Source organism: Alternaria arbusti, assembly GCF_024043155.1.
Source record: "Alternaria arbusti strain BMP 1465 chromosome Unknown scaffold_8, whole genome shotgun sequence".
NCBI lineage: Eukaryota > Fungi > Ascomycota > Dothideomycetes > Pleosporales > Pleosporaceae > Alternaria > Alternaria arbusti.
Window position 1 is genome coordinate 859,368 of NW_026249948.1, and position 16,356 is coordinate 875,723.

General features: G+C 54.2%; 6 protein-coding genes across 6 annotated transcripts; 5 read left to right on the forward strand and 1 right to left on the reverse strand.

Annotated features, from left to right (window-relative positions):
* Positions 1–19: 19 nt before the first annotated feature.
* Positions 20–2,325, reverse strand: J4E86_006666 (uncharacterized protein; the record flags this gene model as incomplete). Its single annotated transcript, XM_051447191.1, has 2 exons — positions 20–1,985; positions 2,036–2,325. The coding sequence occupies 2 exons, from the start codon at positions 2,323–2,325 to the stop codon at positions 20–22; spliced, it is 2,256 nt and encodes a 751-aa protein (XP_051301676.1).
* A 496-nt stretch (positions 2,326–2,821) lies between these two features.
* Positions 2,822–3,529, forward strand: J4E86_006667 (uncharacterized protein; the record flags this gene model as incomplete). The annotated part of the gene is made up of 2 exons (XM_051447192.1): positions 2,822–3,048; positions 3,211–3,529. 2 exons carry the CDS (start codon positions 2,822–2,824, stop codon positions 3,527–3,529), a joined length of 546 nt encoding a protein of 181 aa, XP_051301677.1.
* A 528-nt stretch (positions 3,530–4,057) lies between these two features.
* J4E86_006668 (uncharacterized protein) lies at positions 4,058–4,974 on the forward strand (the record flags this gene model as incomplete). Its single annotated transcript, XM_051447193.1, has 2 exons — positions 4,058–4,202; positions 4,256–4,974. The coding sequence occupies 2 exons, from the start codon at positions 4,058–4,060 to the stop codon at positions 4,972–4,974; spliced, it is 864 nt and encodes a 287-aa protein (XP_051301678.1).
* Positions 4,975–6,333: 1,359 nt separating this feature from the next.
* J4E86_006669 (uncharacterized protein) lies at positions 6,334–7,938 on the forward strand (the record flags this gene model as incomplete). The annotated part of the gene is made up of 3 exons (XM_051447194.1): positions 6,334–6,563; positions 6,614–7,250; positions 7,300–7,938. The coding sequence occupies 3 exons, from the start codon at positions 6,334–6,336 to the stop codon at positions 7,936–7,938; spliced, it is 1,506 nt and encodes a 501-aa protein (XP_051301679.1).
* Positions 7,939–8,613: 675 nt separating this feature from the next.
* J4E86_006670 (uncharacterized protein) lies at positions 8,614–11,238 on the forward strand (the record flags this gene model as incomplete). The annotated part of the gene is made up of 3 exons (XM_051447195.1): positions 8,614–10,862; positions 10,913–11,068; positions 11,121–11,238. The coding sequence occupies 3 exons, from the start codon at positions 8,614–8,616 to the stop codon at positions 11,236–11,238; spliced, it is 2,523 nt and encodes an 840-aa protein (XP_051301680.1).
* Positions 11,239–13,133: 1,895 nt separating this feature from the next.
* On the forward strand, positions 13,134–15,994 carry J4E86_006671 (uncharacterized protein; the record flags this gene model as incomplete). Its single annotated transcript, XM_051447196.1, has 4 exons — positions 13,134–14,379; positions 14,500–15,063; positions 15,114–15,545; positions 15,603–15,994. The coding sequence occupies 4 exons, from the start codon at positions 13,134–13,136 to the stop codon at positions 15,992–15,994; spliced, it is 2,634 nt and encodes an 877-aa protein (XP_051301681.1).
* Positions 15,995–16,356: the final 362 nt, after the last annotated feature.

Here is a 16,356-nt window from a genome sequence, read left to right on the forward strand (position 1 = left end):
TATCCTCATAACAGTCATCTCAAAGCTTCCTCGGAGCCGCAGCAGCCGGCTTCTTCGCCGCCCCATTCGCAGGCGAACCTTTCTTCGCAGCCCCGTTCGTCGCACCCCCTATCTTAGCAGGCGTCTTCTTCGCCGGCGCAGACACAGCACCCATCTTCTTCGCCAAATCACCCGTCTTCTTCACAGCCGGTGCCTGCCCCTTGCTCACTTTCTCAGGCACTTGAACAGCTCCACTAGGCGTCACCTTGATGGGCACACCGCCTGCCGTCATGAACGTAGTCCCCTTCTTCTCTTGCGCCTTCTCAATCTCCTCTTTGCCCACTTTGATCTTGACGCCATTCGCCATGGTCAGCGTGCCTGTTTTCTTGGCTTGTTCGACTTCGGTTTGGGGGACTTTGATCATGACGCCTGAGGCTGTCATCATCTCTTTCATGGGACCTGTAGGTTGCGGAGTGAGTTTCTTGGTTGCTGCCGCGGGGTTCGCTCGGGCGTGTGCGGCGGTGCCTGGTTTAGGTGCAGTGGCTGTGGGTTTCTTTGCTGAGGATGTTGGGAGGTTTACCGCGCTTTGGGCTCGCCTTACTGCTGGGGTAGCGGCAGTGGGCGTTTGTAGCGTCTTCGTCATTGGTGGTGGTAGTGCTGTGCTTGCTCTTCTCATTCCGTTGGGCATCACAGCGCCGCTTGCGATAGCTGTTTCTTTGACTAGTTTGGCGAGGTTTTCTTGGGTTAGGCGTTGTACTTCAGGTACTTCTTTTGGTCCTGCGGCTTGGGCTGCGCCCATTTGTGCGGCGCCTTCTATCATCTTTTCTAGTTGCTCGGGGCTTGGGAGGCCTTTCATTTCGCCGCCTTGACCCAGGAGTGTTTTCATGTGGGTTTGGAAGAATTCTTTGGCGCCGGGTATGGGTAGGTCTTCGGGTGAGGCACCGTAGGCTACGGTTAGAGCCATCATGACGGAAGTTATTGGGGCGAAGATCTTGACGAACTCATTCCAGTTGCCGCTCTTGACTTCGGTTTCGATTTGTACTGCTGGCCGTGGCACGGTTCGGATGGTCTTGTTTCCGCCTCTGCTACTCTCACTCTTGGTGTCCATATCCAGGTGGTTCTTCCAGAAATCTTCTGCGGGAAAGCGGTTGTGGCGACTGAAGTACTCAAGCATGTAGTCCTTCTCCCTCCAACGGTTCCTCAGCCAGACCTCAAAAGCGTGTGTGTTCTCATATGGGATATCGTCGAGGTGGAACCGTCGCCAATGCATGTTAACTGACTTCGGCGGCCTGCCTTCGAAGAAAGAAGAGCGCAGAGTGAAGATATCTTGACCGAACTGACCTTCCGGTACGCCTTCGTAAGCGATGGTGCAGTCATACAGCCAATCCGTTGTTTCCCTTAACTCATTCAGGCAGAACTTGAGACCAGTGCTGCGTGGGAGCAACTGATGCTTCATGTCCTGCAAACCATTCTTCTTAGCCCACTGCTGGCTCTTTTCGCGTGTAGTCTTTGACAGGTTTGTTCCTTCAGGAAATATGATAAGCCACATGGGGTCTCCCTTCTTGTTTAGTTTGCTGAGATGCTTCTTGAATGTGCGTTGGTCTTCTTCCCATTTTCTAGACAGAAAAATGAAGTTGTAGAACTGGGCGCCCCATCCAATGATCGGAATGTTCTTCAGCGACTCCTTCAGAATGATGTAGATGAAGCCGTGCATGTTGTTCGTATATGCGATCCACCATATATACAGCCAGTCAGTGTAAAGTTGATGGTTTGCCATGAGCACCATGCGGTCTGCAAAATTGCATTGCAACGATCCATCTTTGCGTTTGATAAGTTGGCCGACCATGCTGGAGTCGCCAGATACACGAACGACAGTCGGAGCCCACCATTGGGTTAGGCAGGTGATCAGGATGGCGAAGCATTCTTTGGTATATGCCATGTACCCATCGTAGAATTGCGGGTCAATCAACTTTAGCGGTGCGCCTAGGAATTGGGATGCGCTTATACTGTCAGGTATTAGTTGGGTGTATCTGGAGGTGGGCATGGACGTGCTTACGCCAGAACGCCGGACAAGAACGTCGAGGCTAACGTGAAAGCTCGTTCTGCCTGTGTCAACTCGCCAAAGCGCGGTGGTCCAGCCGGATGCGCTTCGACATTGTCTTTCGAGATCCGCAATCCAGCACCGAGGTCATCTTTTTTCTTCCTCTTAACAGCAGCTGGTACTGGGGGCTTGGATGCTGATTGGCTCGCTGGGGTTGGCTTTGGAGCCGTCGCCTTCTTCACCGGGGGTTTGACAGCCGTCGATTTGGTAACGACGGGCTTCTTCGTAGCAGTAGCAGGCGACATCTTCCACAGTTGGCACACGAGCGAACATCGAAGTCCAAAACGTCAAACACGACTATCAGCACCAGTGACGGGCTACCCGCGACGTCAGTGCAGGCTAACGGGTCCAGGTTCGAGATCAAGATGGATGCTCCACTTGCGCGTCGTCAACCCCTGTCAGCGTGCCGTGGCATGACGTTATGTGTGGCGGCGTACAACCAAGTCAAGCAAGCAAGATATTCGAGACACACCGTTACCCCTTCCTTAGTCTCTTGGTCTACTCAATAACACTATACTCGCTCCGCAGTAGATACCAATTCTCCAAAGCGTCTCAATCACATCCCTCTTCTAACAATACCACCATATTCGCACCACATCTACGGTACGTTCGACTTTGACAGCTGTCGACCCTGGCGCATACTCGAGTGGTGCACGCGAGCAGCCTTCAAACGTTCATTTAGGCTGGAGACTGACACACATCACAGAACTTATCCCAACCCACACATCGCATCTCTCCAACATGCCCGCAGCCTCAGTAGCATCAGCGCCGGCCAAGCGCACCACCAACAGGGCCACCGCTTCAAGGGCTCCTAAGAAGGCTACCCAGAGCGCAAAGAAGCCCCAAACGAATGGCGCAACGAACGGAGCTTCGCAACCTCAGATGTCACCATACACTATCATGGCTTCGAGGATCGCAAACCGCGTCGCCGAAATGGCAGAGAACATGACATTCGTCGAGCGCGAGAAGTGAGTCGTCCGAACTTCCTTGAATTTTCCCCTGGCATTCTTTTGGTTCTGGTAGCGACGGCGTGGAAAATCAGGGCCGCACTACACAACTGCCGACCTGAATATGGACCCCTATCGCGTAATCACTGGTCTAGAAGTACATTTGCTAACAATCTGCGGTAGGCCCCAACAGCAAGCGCAACAGCAGCAACAACAGCAGTCTGCTCCGTCCAACTCGGGAAAGAAGCCACCCAGGAAACTCGAGATGCGCATGCCCAACAACGGCGCCTCACCAACCAACATCACCTTCAGCGCACCTTTCCTCGACAACACACTTGCCAAGCTGCTCACGCTCCAAAACCGTATGCTGACAGTCAGCAACGACATCGCAGCGTGCGAAGACGTAGACGACAAGACCAAGCAGGAGCAATTCGCACAAAGCGCTGAGTTGAGCCGCATCATCGCCCTGATCTGCGCTGAGAAGGCCAGACAGGGTGCTTAGTTTGTTACTTTTGTCCAAAGCAATGAGTAGTTACGAGCGTTTCTTTTTTCTATTGGTATTGAGGATATGTAATCAAAAGGGTTTGACTGTAGCAGCGCGCTTTGTACGAATAGTATGATTGACGATAAACATAATAAATTGACATACGAGCATCACCACTGCACCGTGATACTCAGCCTCAACGCTGTACCGCCTGGAGTACTGGTGGCATGCTACCGTAGGAAGCTACTACATGCAGAAGCTAAAAACCTGCATCAAAAGATCGCCAGCCAGGACTTCGGTTCAGGTCCACCTCGCTGTGCCACAATAACGTCATTTGACGCGGGGCGGCAGCGACCCCCCTGCATGCGACGGGTAGCGAAACAGGTTCAAGCTGCGGTGGCGCCAAAGGCCATGCATCATCGGAGAACATGATCTGGGGTCCAACAGTCTAGAATTAGAGAGCTCTCTCGATACTACCATAGCTCCTCCGTCGAACCTAGCTTTCGACATCAATTGCAGTCGCGAGATCACTACACATACTATACAATGACGAGCTTCATCTCAAACATCATCTGGAACTCGGTAGAGGGCTTCGTAGATGCCGGAAAGAAGACGGCGGGTGAATATGGTGGAAATGCCTTGATCAAGGCTGGGGATATGATTGAGAACAGTGGAAGAAGTGTGGGAAATGGTAAGCTGCTCGTCCCGTAAATGCCCCTCGAGCACTCACTAACATGCGCCCAGGTATCGAGAAGAAAGCAACAAGCTACGGCACCGCAATCACCGGCCAAACCTACAAACCCACAGCCAAAGCCCTCCCTTCCACAGCACGAAAGCCTGTAGTCAAGCGTTCCAACTCGACCCCTGCGAGCAACAAGCCAACTACTAGTGGAACGCCTCTAGGCGCGAAGAAATACCCAGGAGGCAACCAGGTCAATGGTGTCGTGGGAGGAGCGAAGAAAACTGTCGGAGGAACTGTTGGAGGTGTGAACAAAACCGTCGGAGGAGTAACAGGCGGCGCATCCAAAGTCACCGGAGGCGTCATAGGCCGCGCAAACAGCACAGTCGGCACCGTAACGAACAATGCCACGAAAGCCACCGGAGGCCTTGTAGGAGGCGGACAAAGAGCCATCGGCGGAGCCACAAAATCTATCCCTCCCTTCAAGGGCCCCGGCGCAACTCCCTCGGCCAACAAGGCTCTTCCAAAGCCTTTCCCGGATACCAACGGCCTTCCCAAACCCGCATACCCGACGACCAAGAAGGCTGCAGTCAAGCCTGGCCAACCGAAGCCGTTTACACCGCCCACCGAGCAGAAGAAGCCTGATCCTAAGAAGGCTTACCCTGGAACGAATACGCTGCCGGGAACGAGTAGGACACCGGTACAACAGCAGAGGTTGAAGCCGTTGCCGAAGGCGGCGCCGCAGATTGGACAAGGGCAGACTATGTCGCATCTTGCCATATAGGAAGAAAAGAAGCGGGGGGTCTGCTTTGGATTGCGATGGATACGGCATTGAGGTATGAAGATTTTGGATGTAAGATTATGATATGGTGTGTTGGGATCTTATCTGGACAGATACACGAATTGGATCTGGTTACTGCTTCACTCAGTCCATCATGGTGATGGCCATGTACCGTTCCAGTATACTTACTAAATACTTGACTGATCTGGGAATTGAATATGCCTAGTGAGATGCTCTTGACGTTTTTCTCCTATGTATCCACTGCTGTGCTACAAACAGTATAGAAACCATGCTTACTTAAGACAGCTCTCTAGCACGCAGCGTATCTAAAGAAGACGCGAGCTCGGAAAGGTTATGGAGACCAGAAAGCGCAGAAGGGTTGGACGGCTAGAGAACTGCGCATGGGCTAGGAGTGGACATGTAGACTTTGGTAGCGTAGTAAGCATTCAGTTTGTGTTGAAATGGCATTCGATGTGTATGTTGAAAACGAGTATGAGAATGAGCTCTTAATACTGGTGATATTGGTTTGAATGATATCGCATTGCAAATTTCTGTATTCTAGGCCATGGATGTAATACCCGACGAGTTATATTCATCATCGCTTTCGCCATCATGTGATGGCATAGTCCAGGCATCGTTTCTGTCGTTGGTGTTGCACGAATTGTGTGGCTCGTCATATGTTGGTCGCCCCGGTACCCTGGGATAAACGAGTGGGCATAATGTCGTTGATTGATCGTTGATGGCATTGGTGATGCTGATACCTGATACCCACATAGGTAGGTAGTAGGTACGTACACGTGAACGGGTACTTCGCGTACTTTGCATAATCGCAGCACCCCACTCGAGGGAAAAATCAAAGCCTCTAAAGACACTTCGTACGAAGGTCAATAAAGATAACCGGGAAGCCTACCTCGTCTTGGTGCGTTTTTATCTTTCTCTTGCTGCCTTAATGTATCCTGCAAAGCACCTGTTCAGTTCTCTTTTGTGTGGGGTGACAGCGTTATGACCTTCTCATGTTCAGCCTCACAGACGAACACAAGGGTGAAGGTAGCAGTCTGAACTCTACTTCGTTGAGAATTTCGGCCGGTCTGCGGTGTACGGGCCTAATTCCGTTCCGTCCACGATGTGCATCCCCCAATGTCGATCTCCCCGCCCAGCCCCACCTCATCACACTTTATCCCCAACACAGCGCATCAGACCGCCTATCATGAAGCTTCGGGGTGGAGTCGTACCGATCTCGGCATTTGGTTAAGCTTCGACATGAGTCTTGTAGTGCTTATATGCTCGCCTCCCCTGCCGCACGCCCGCGCGCTGCCGTTCTTGCTGTACTACACCTTACTTTGAGACTGTGCGCCGATTGAGATGCGTTTCTTCACCTCGAAAGACCCGGAGAGCGTGGACCAGAATGAGGAGAAGAAGTTCGAGATGATGAAAGAGGGAGAGGGAGACGCAGAAGCTGGGCCAGCTGCACGGGTGGAAGACGAGATTGACCCGGTGATCGAGAAGCGCGTGCGACGGAAATTGGATACCCACATCGTTCCTTTGCTATCGGCATTGTATCTGCTGGCATTCCTCGACCGGTCAAATATTGGGTATGAAGAACATCTTTACAATGGAGAAAGCATGGCTAATGTGACATCAGCAACGCGCGAATTGCGGGCATGGAAGAAGACCTCGATCTGAGTAGTTCGCAGTACCAGTGGCTACTTACCATATTCTATATTTCGTACATCGTCTTCGGATTCCTCGCGATCATGTGGAAAGTCGTACCACCGCATATTTGGGCCGCGGGCTGCGTCTTCGTCTGGGGCCTCGTTTCGACCGTACAAGCTGCGACAACTTCATGGGGAGGGATGATGGCACTGCGGTTCCTCATGGGAGCTGCAGAGATAGCATATGGGCCAGGCGTGCCATTTCTGCTTTCATTCTTCTACCTGAGGCATGAACTTGGGCTTAGGTGTGGGTTGTTCCTATCGGCTGCGCCGCTAGCCAACACGTTCGCAGGTGCTCTAGCGTATGGAATTACGAGCGGTAATCCTGGAATGGCGAAATGGCGCGTATTGTTCTTGGTAGAAGGCTTACCTACAGTCGTTATGGCTGCTGTTGCCTTCTTCTTCCTACCAGACAGTCCGGAAAAGGCGAAGTTCCTGAACGAAGAGGAAAAGGCGGTTGCAAGAGCTCGTGGTGTGGCACAGGCTGGCGCTGGAACAAGAATTGGAGCTATCAACTGGAAAGAGATGTTGGAGGGACTGATGGATCTAAAAGGCTGGATACTCGGTGTAAGTCTGACAACGCGATGTCGTGGTACTTAACTGACCTGAATAAAAGCTCATGTACTTCTCCGGGAACGTTGCATTCTCGTCATTGCCGGTGTTCCTTCCCACGATCCTCAACGAAATGGGCTTCTCGAAGGTCAATGCGCAGGGCCTCACAGCACCGCCATTCTTCTTGTCCTTCCTCACAGTAATCGCCACATGCTACATCGCAGATCGGACGCAACAGCGAGGTATCATGATCGCTATCCTCACGGCCATTGGAGGGATTGGCTATGTCATCCTGGCAACCACGAAGAGCGTAGGAGCGAGATATTTCGGAGTTTTTCTGGCTGCTGCTGGTATTTTCCCAGCTATAGGCAATGTACTGCCTTGGGTCACGAACAACCAAGGCAGCGATACTCGGAGGGGTACAGGAATAGTTATTTTGAACTTGATTGGCCAATGCGGACCTCTGCTGGGGACCCGATTGTATCCCACATCAGAAGGCCCATTGTACGTCAAGGGCCAATCTGTATGTGCTGGGTTCATGTTTCTGTTCTGCCTGTTATCTCTTTTGCTGAGAACAATTCTCGCGTGGGAGAACAAGAAGTTGGATCGCAAGTACGGGACATTGGCGCAGCAAAGGGAAACCGGTGGGAGCAAGAGGGAACTAGGCGAAAACTATGGCCCAAGATTTCGCTACGTTCTGTAGGTGTAGAGCTACCAATGACAAACCAAGCTGTTATCGCACTGCAGTGCCACTCGATATGCAGCTTGACGCGGGGTGTGCTGAGGCCAGAGAGATACCCAGGTATGGAATTGTTTGATCGAGAAGTGTGCCTTGCTCTTTCTAATCTATTGATGACTAGTGACGCACGGAATTACCATTAGAGGTCGGGGTAGTGAAAACAAGCGTAATAGCGCCAAATCGAGTGCTAGGGCGAAGCAATGGCGCATGCAGGATTGCCATGTTCCCGAATCGGCAATTGACCACGCGACAGCCGTTGCTCAGAACAGCCACCAACGTGTACAAACCAGTCGTCGTACTGACATGCAGCTTGCAGGGCATTATCGCGGAGATGGCGACAGAGATGGGGTTGCTGGCAGCAGCGTCCGCGAGATGCACCGGATGGTTCACACATGCGAACTGCAAAGCTGGAGAGGCTAGACCCCCCGGGCGGGCCCACACTTCCAGGGCACGGACACCGAGTAACGTCACTGGTAGATTCAGGACGAGATTCGCAGCAAATCCACACTCAGCACTTCCGACGCGCTTTTCCACCCACACTCCTGCGTGTCTACTTATCAGTGGCCCATCATTGCTGCACACCCCCGTCACACAGCGTTAACACTGCAATTGTTATCTTGATCCACGCGCTTTCCCGTAATGGCCTCAAATCCGTCTGGCCCTGCTGGCCCCGACGCCGGCACGGCTGCCACCTCCAGCGGCCCTTCGTATGCGGCAGCTGCAGCCGCTCCACCTAAGAAGAAGAAGACGCATCGCGGTGGTAAGAAGCGCAAAAACAGGAGACAGAGTTTTGCAGCTGGAGCCGATCTCGCGCAAGGCGACTCCATGATGGAGGAGCGCCCGAGTCTGGCCAATGTCGCCAGCCATGGGCAGTCGCGAGGGAGCAACGGCTTCTACCGCACCCACAGCAACCTCAGCAACACAAGCCTCGAGAGCGAGGCTCTGCTGGACCACCGCGAGCAGCCCACCATTCGGACGCGTCGTCCTAGCGTGCCTGTAACGTCCATGTACCAGCCGAGGGCAAGTCAGCCCAGCGTCAGCACCCCCCAGCGGCTTCAAGCCGCAAACTCCTACGGCCGCTCACGCCTGTCGCATACTCCCGAGGAGCACTACAGTGATGGCGAAGACGATGCGGATGATAGAACGCCACTCATGGGTTCGTCTCAACGCGACATCAGGACATCCACCAGCTATGGCTCCAACAACGGCAAGCCTCGCCGAGGAAGCAAGAACTCCGCAAAGAGCTTCAAGCACATGCCCATGCCAGAACACAGGCCGGATCTGTTCACTCAACACCACCACTCTACAACCAACCTCGACGACTACGACGTAAACAACCCCCCATCCGTACCTACGAGCCCAGCCTTCGAGGCTAGTAGCGGTCTAGACGATGTCATGCTCCCGACAGACTTGGATCACATGTCCGACCCAGGAAGGTCCAACAGTGCATCCCGAGACGCACTTATTAACATCGATGAGGCCGCCCATTCAGGCACTCCACCTACTCCTGGCGACTTCACACGCCGCATGACTGGTTCTGCGCTTGAAGATGTCTGCTTCCCCCACGAAGACATGTCTGAGATGGGACACGAAGATTACATGAACGCCCCCACGACCGGTGAGCCTACCACTCGCCGAAGACGGCGCCGCTGGCCCGATCTCGACGTTCTACAAGCTTGGGCACACGAGGAGAAGGAACAACGGACAATTGAAGGCATGCGCATGCGCAAGGTTAGCGAACCGCTTATGGTTGAAGGACGCCTCCGTCCGAAACGACGCGTCTGGCATCGCGAGGACAGCGACGCTCCCTATCGTTTCACCTACTTCAACGAGACGTTTGACAACACCATTCACAGCCAGAGCATCAGCGAACTCTTGCAACCTGGGCAGAGCTTCAGGAATCTCTTCGTTCCTGATCCACCGATCCTGGACGACGACAGCGATTCTTCCGACACAGAAGATGACATGCTGCATGCTGGCCCCAACGGCGGCTACTCCTCACGCACAACAACGCGTTCGACTTCGAAGGCCGAGGGCAAGTACTCTTCTGGAGAACAGACGCGCTCAACAACCCCGCGTCCAACGGATGCAGGAAAACCCGACAAGCCCAATGGCGAAAAACCGAAGCGGTTTGGCCCACGGCCTGCCTGGTGGTTGGATGTCATGTCCCCCACAGAGACTGAGATGAAGGTCATTTCTAAGACGTTTGGCATACATCCATTGACCTCGGAAGACATCCTCATGCAAGAGCAACGCGAAAAGGTCGAGCTGTTCAAGCACTACTACTTCATCAACTACCGTACCTTTGAGCAAGATGAGAACAGCGAGGACTACCTGGAGCCCGTCAACCTGTATGTTGTTGTGTTCAGAGAAGGCGTAATAAGCTTCCACTTCTCTATGACACCGCATCCTGCCAACGTCCGCCGCCGTATTCGCCAACTTTCTGACTACCTTGTATTGTCACCTGACTGGATCTCTTATGCCATCATTGACGATGTCACGGATGCGTACGCGCCTATGATCCAGAAGATCGAAGAAGAGGTTGATGATATCGATGAGGCTATATTGCGACTTCATTCGAGCGAAGAAGAACAGGAAGCAGAGAAGGAGAAATCGTACAGCTACAACAACCCGCACTACAAAGAGCCTCCCGAGATCAAGTCACAGCAAGAAACCGGCCGAGACATGTTGCGACGTGTGGGTGAATGCAGAAAGAAGGTTATGAGCCTCTACCGCTTGCTTGGTAACAAGGCCGATGTCATCAAGGGTTTCGCGAAGCGATGCAACGAGCAGTGGGATATTGCACCTCGCAACGAGATTGGCATGTATCTTGGAGATATCCAGGATCATATCGTCACCATGACAGGCAACCTGAGTCATTACGAGAAGTAAGTTGATCCCGGCACTGCTATAGACCACAAACTAATCAGCCTCCCAGTCTCCTCTCTCGTGCTCACAGCAACTACCTTGCCCAGATCAACATCAGGATGAACGAACGTCAAGAGAAGACGTCTGATATTCTTGGCAAGCTTACTGTGCTCGGAACGATCGTCCTGCCAATGAACGTTGTGACCGGTATCTGGGGTATGAACTGGTGAGTCAAAATACGTATGACCCTGAGCGAACGATAAGCTAACCAAGCCCAGTCTCGTCCCTGGCCAAGATATCGAGAACCTCAACTGGTTCTGGTGCATTACTGGAGGCCTCATCACCTTCGGTCTTATGTGCTACTTCATTGCGAAGAGGGTGTACGGAATCGTTTGATCACACCCAAAAGAAAAGCATAGAGTGCCATTTGGTTGAGAGAACACATCGTATCGCGTGGCGTTGGCGGTCGGGTTTCGCTTGCGTTGAGTCGTCCCTGGTTTGAGTTGGACCAAGACAGTACACATGTTTGCTTTTGTACCACTACTACATATCGGAGTCGGGCATGTTGTTCGACTAGTTAATGACAGTTGTTTGATTTCTAACCGTCAGTGTGCTCTGCTGACTCGCTTTCGTATGTTATTTCCGCACAGTGATACCGATGTTTGCGCAGTCATCTGGCCCCCAGTGTCGCCCCTCTTTGAAACACAGACGGGAGGCCACGTACAGTGAGTGTTATCGCCCAGCCGTGTTTACCGGCAGCTATGCGTCTCCGGTGAGCGAGAGAGAACAGTGGGTATTCGCCGGGACGTCGCTTCGTTTCATACAGTCACTCCAGGTGGTGAGTCGCTGGGAAGCTGAGACATGTCCAATAGCGATAATGTGGCTTGTTTCGGCAGTGGTGTGGTCACTATGGGAGGACAGATCTACTGGACTAAGAGGCGGAGTCTCACGGTGCGGGTCGTGGGAAGGATGCAGATGGTGGTGAGGGTGTGCACTGGGTTCTTAAGGCAGTGCTTTGGACGTCTGCATGGTGCAGCCTGTTGGATACTATCCCGATCTTCACGGTACTCTGATGCACGTCTCAATCGATCGAAGTAGGTCAGACACAGTGCACTTGCAGCGAGGGTCTGGCTTGTAGTATGCATGCCCGCGATGTGTTCAGTACGTTGGGCAGGTGCTGCTCCGTCACGATGCAAAGGTTCCGGCGAGTTCACGGTCGTGGAAAAACTCTTCAACGGTCTCATCGATGTACTTTTCTGTCGATCGCGTCAAGAACATGCTTCTTGCGAGGCGTTCTATGCGAGGTGGGCAGGGTGACCCTGGGAGTATTGGGTTGCTTCACTTTTGGGCTTTGCGTGCGGTGACGCAGGAAGGTTCTTGTCTTGCAGCTTGGTGCCAGGTTGGGCCCAAGTTCTCTCTTCGCCGCTGTGCCGTTGATGGAGTCACCAGGCAGCCGGCAGCGATGGGGAAGGGGCAGTCAGCGGCGTGAGTCGTTGTCAGCCGCAGAAGCACCGTCCACATGCTCGAGCGCTCACCGCATGCGGGGCTATGCGCATAGGTGATGGCGCAATGTCCGGTGAGTTCTTGGTGCCCACAAAAAGAAACTTCTAGCGAATGTGACAGCTTGCAGGTAATGGTTCGCATAATGTGCGATGCGCGCGCTCCCGTCGTGGCTCGATGTAGGGCTGCGACGGCGCGGTGTGCCCATCTGGCTGCGAAGAGGGTACCTAGGTAAGGCAGACAGACTTCGCGCAGATAGGCACTGCCCGACGGCGCCCGTATGTATTTAGACACTGGAGACGCGGTGTTGAAACACATGGTCCAGCGCGCGGTCGGTTGAGGTGGTGCGATTGGTTTGACGTCATCGGCCTCAGGGTACCTCTTGCCTTCTGGGCAGGCCAGAATCAAGTCTTCTGACGGGGTCCGCTATTCCTGACACTTGACGTCGTCTGCCCTACTCGCGTTCACCCTCTTATTACCCCACCTCGTTTGCTATCGCAGTCTGCGAGTATTGCGCATCCCCAACGATAGTGAGCGTGTTGATCAACACTCTCGCCAATCACCCAGCCCCGCCGGCTCGCGATCGACGCCTGCGAGTACCCGCCCTCGCTCAGCCGTTCACAGTCACGCCTAGCAGCGAGTCACCACGACTGGCTACGTAGGCGAGCACCCGCCGCCAGAGTCTACAAACATCCCCTATCCTCTGCTCCCCTCCTGCATTGCATTGCGCGCACTTCCGAGCCACTGCAACTTACCCCTCCGTTTCTCTTTCCACGACTCCACGCCGCACCATGTCGGTCATCTACAAGAGGAGCGAGCGCGACCGCGAGTGGGACACCACGTCCACGCGCACTGGTGCCACTGGCTACACCACGGTGCGGCGCTACAAGGTGCCCGATCACAGCCTCGAGGAAGACACGTACGAGACCGAGATGCGCATGGTTCACCGCGGCCGCGACGACTTCGACGACCGTCGCTCTGTCAAGGACTATCATATCGAGCGCCATGAAGCGCCCGCTCCCCAACGAGAAGTGAGACACTACCACTACGCCGAACGTGAGCGCGAAGTCTCGCCCATGCGTTCCGAGTATCGCATTCAGCGCGAATACGAGCGCTCCCCCTCACCTGCGCGCACCGAGATCCGCATTTCCCGGGACTACGACCGCGAGCGCGAGATCTTCCCGCGGGAGCAGCCCTATGAGTTGGAGAAGTACTCGAGGTCTACTGAGTATTTCCGCCCCGAGCCGCTGCCCCAACCCCCACCACCCCAGCCCCAGTCCATCTACATCCGCAATGAGGCCCCCCAGCCCCAGCAGATGCCACCCATGCAGATGCAGATGCAGCCTATTATTATCCGGGAGGAAGCCCCTCAACCCATCATCATCCGCGAGCGCGTCCAAGAGCCATCCTACGAGCTTGTTGAACGTACTGAAGAAGACAGACAGGTTGCTCGTCCGCAGCGCCACGAGGAAGATTACTACTACGAGCGCAGAGTGAAGGAGATCGATCGCGGCGGTCGCTACGATGAGCGATACGCTGACGAGCGTGAATATGACCACCGATGGGGAGGTAAGAACTACTACAGCGACGACGACATCTATATCCACAAGGAGAAGGATACCTGGGGCGGAAGTGAGACCCGCACCAAACGTGATGTTGCTGCAGGCGCTCTTGCCGGAGTTGCTGCAGGACAAATCATCAGGCATCACCGCAAGAGAAAGGGTGAAGCCGCTGGAGGCAACATAGGAAATGCCCTTGGCTACGGCACGCTTGGTGCCGTGAGTGCTGTGGCTCTCGATAGATTTAACAACCGTGACAGATCCCGGTCTGTTTCTTCTGATCGTGGCAGAGGCAGCCGCCGTGCCAAATCTCGCCACCGCAGCAAGTCGAGGGTGAAGGAGCTGGGCACGCTTGCCGCACTTGCCGGTGTTGGAGCCCTCGCCTACGCTGCCGGACAGAGGAACAAGAACAAGGTGGTCAAAGAGGAGACGGTTACGGTCATAGAAGATCGGCACCGAAGCAGGTCACGTCATGGAGGTAGATCGCGTTCTAGGAAGAGCCGAAGAAGATCCAGGTCCGCCTCAGTGGCTGATGACAGGGGTAGGTCTCGTAGCACGAGCAAACACCTAGACCCTGAGCATCGCAACAACAGAGCAGCGCAAGTTGGCCTTGCCTCTGCTGCTGTAGCCGGTCTTGCGGCACGCAGCCGTAGCAAGTCTCGAAAGCGCAAGGGCAAGCGCTCACCTAGCCGGATCCGACAGGGTGTTCCGATTGCTGCCGCTGGTGTTGCCGGCGCAGCTGTCACTGGACTTTATGAGAAACGCAAGGCTAAGAAGGAGGCTAGGGCGGCATCGCGGTCCAAGTCAAGGTCGCGCTCAAGGTCCAGGTCAGTCCTCTCCCGCCTTACCGGACGCAACCGCAGCAGACGTGGAAGTACAGTGAGTGAACCTGTTTTAGTAGAGTACGGCGATGATCCGGTGTACACCGATCGTGCCAGTAGTCGCAGTCGAAGCCGGGACCGCAGCCGCGCGCACCGTAGACGGCGAGGAAGCTCTTCTTCCTCTGGTGGTCGACGTGGAAGCCGGAGCCGGAGCCGGAGCAAGAGTCGATCACGGAAGGTCGCGGAGACGGCGGCGGTCGCCGGTGTAGCTGGTCTGGCTGCCCATGAAGCAGCGAAGCGGCGCGACCGTAAGAAGGCCGAAAAGGAAGCCGAACGACGACGTGAGTCCACCCCACGCCCACACCGCAATTAGCATACTCAACATCACCAGGCGAGGAGGATTCAGCCTACTCCACAGGCACCTACAGCCCCTATGATAGCCCCACGCCCACCGATGTCTCCACCTCCACTGCCCATCCTAACGACTCTCGCTACTTCCCTGAGACGAACTACTTCCCCCCTCCCCCTAGTGCTCCAGTAGACCCCAACCCCAACCTCAACTTCAATCCCAACACCAACAACCCTTATCCTCCGTATAACCCAGCAGACTTCCCTCCGCCTCCTCAGAGCGCATATGAGCCCAACCATCCCTCACATTTTGTCAACCCACCACACGACGACTTGCATCTCGGCAACCCATATGCACCCCAGCATCAACAACAACACGAACCCTACTACGGCCAGCCACGACGTGGGGGTGACAATGTGAGTGCTCCAGTCCCTGATGGCGGTAAAGAGCACCATAACTTTGCGTCTTCGCGTGGTGGGTGGAGGCCGCTGCCTGCCCATGAATCTGAACAATTCGCTAATACCAGAACAGGGCCCGTAGACGACCCGCCTAGCCCGAGTCCGTCCCCGGAAGAAGATAAGAGCGTCCATTTCGACTTGAACCCACAAGAACGAGAGATACCCTCCCGAGAGGCCTCACGGTCACGGGAGTCTTCATCCGATTCCGATTCCGAAAGGCAACACAGACATCGAGATGATCACAGTCACAAGCGACACAGGCGACGCAGGGATGACGAACGATCGGATGCTACAAGAGAGTCTGGCAGGGCCCGGAAAAGGCGTCACCGCTCTGAAAGCCCCGGGTCAGATACCTCTGATGCTACCATTGAACTTCCACCCCGCTTCGACGAGAAGGGGCGGCAGCAGCCTGAGGACCCACTGGCGGAGAAGTTGGAGAGTATTCTGCAAAACATCTTTCGATAGCGTCTCCTGCTTTGTTGATTCTCTCTTTCTTTTGAGTTATATCTTTTCGTTTCACAGAGGCACTTAATACATGTTTCTTGGAGTTTTTTTACTGTGTTCAGGCGTTTCGAGATGGGTTGGATCATGAGAACGAAGTTACGATATCACTGCATTGAGTTGTATTCCTGTAATTATGCGTAATACTTTTTCCTTGGTACACTCTATTATGAAATGTTATGTTTTTAATGTTTGCAAGACTGCCTCGACTGCCTGTGTTCTATCGTGACTTCCTGTCTTGGAAGAGTACGAAAACAGAGGTGAAGGTGGCCATGGATCGCACCTTCCTTGTTACACCTCAGGGTCGCCGCAGCTGCTCCTTCTGT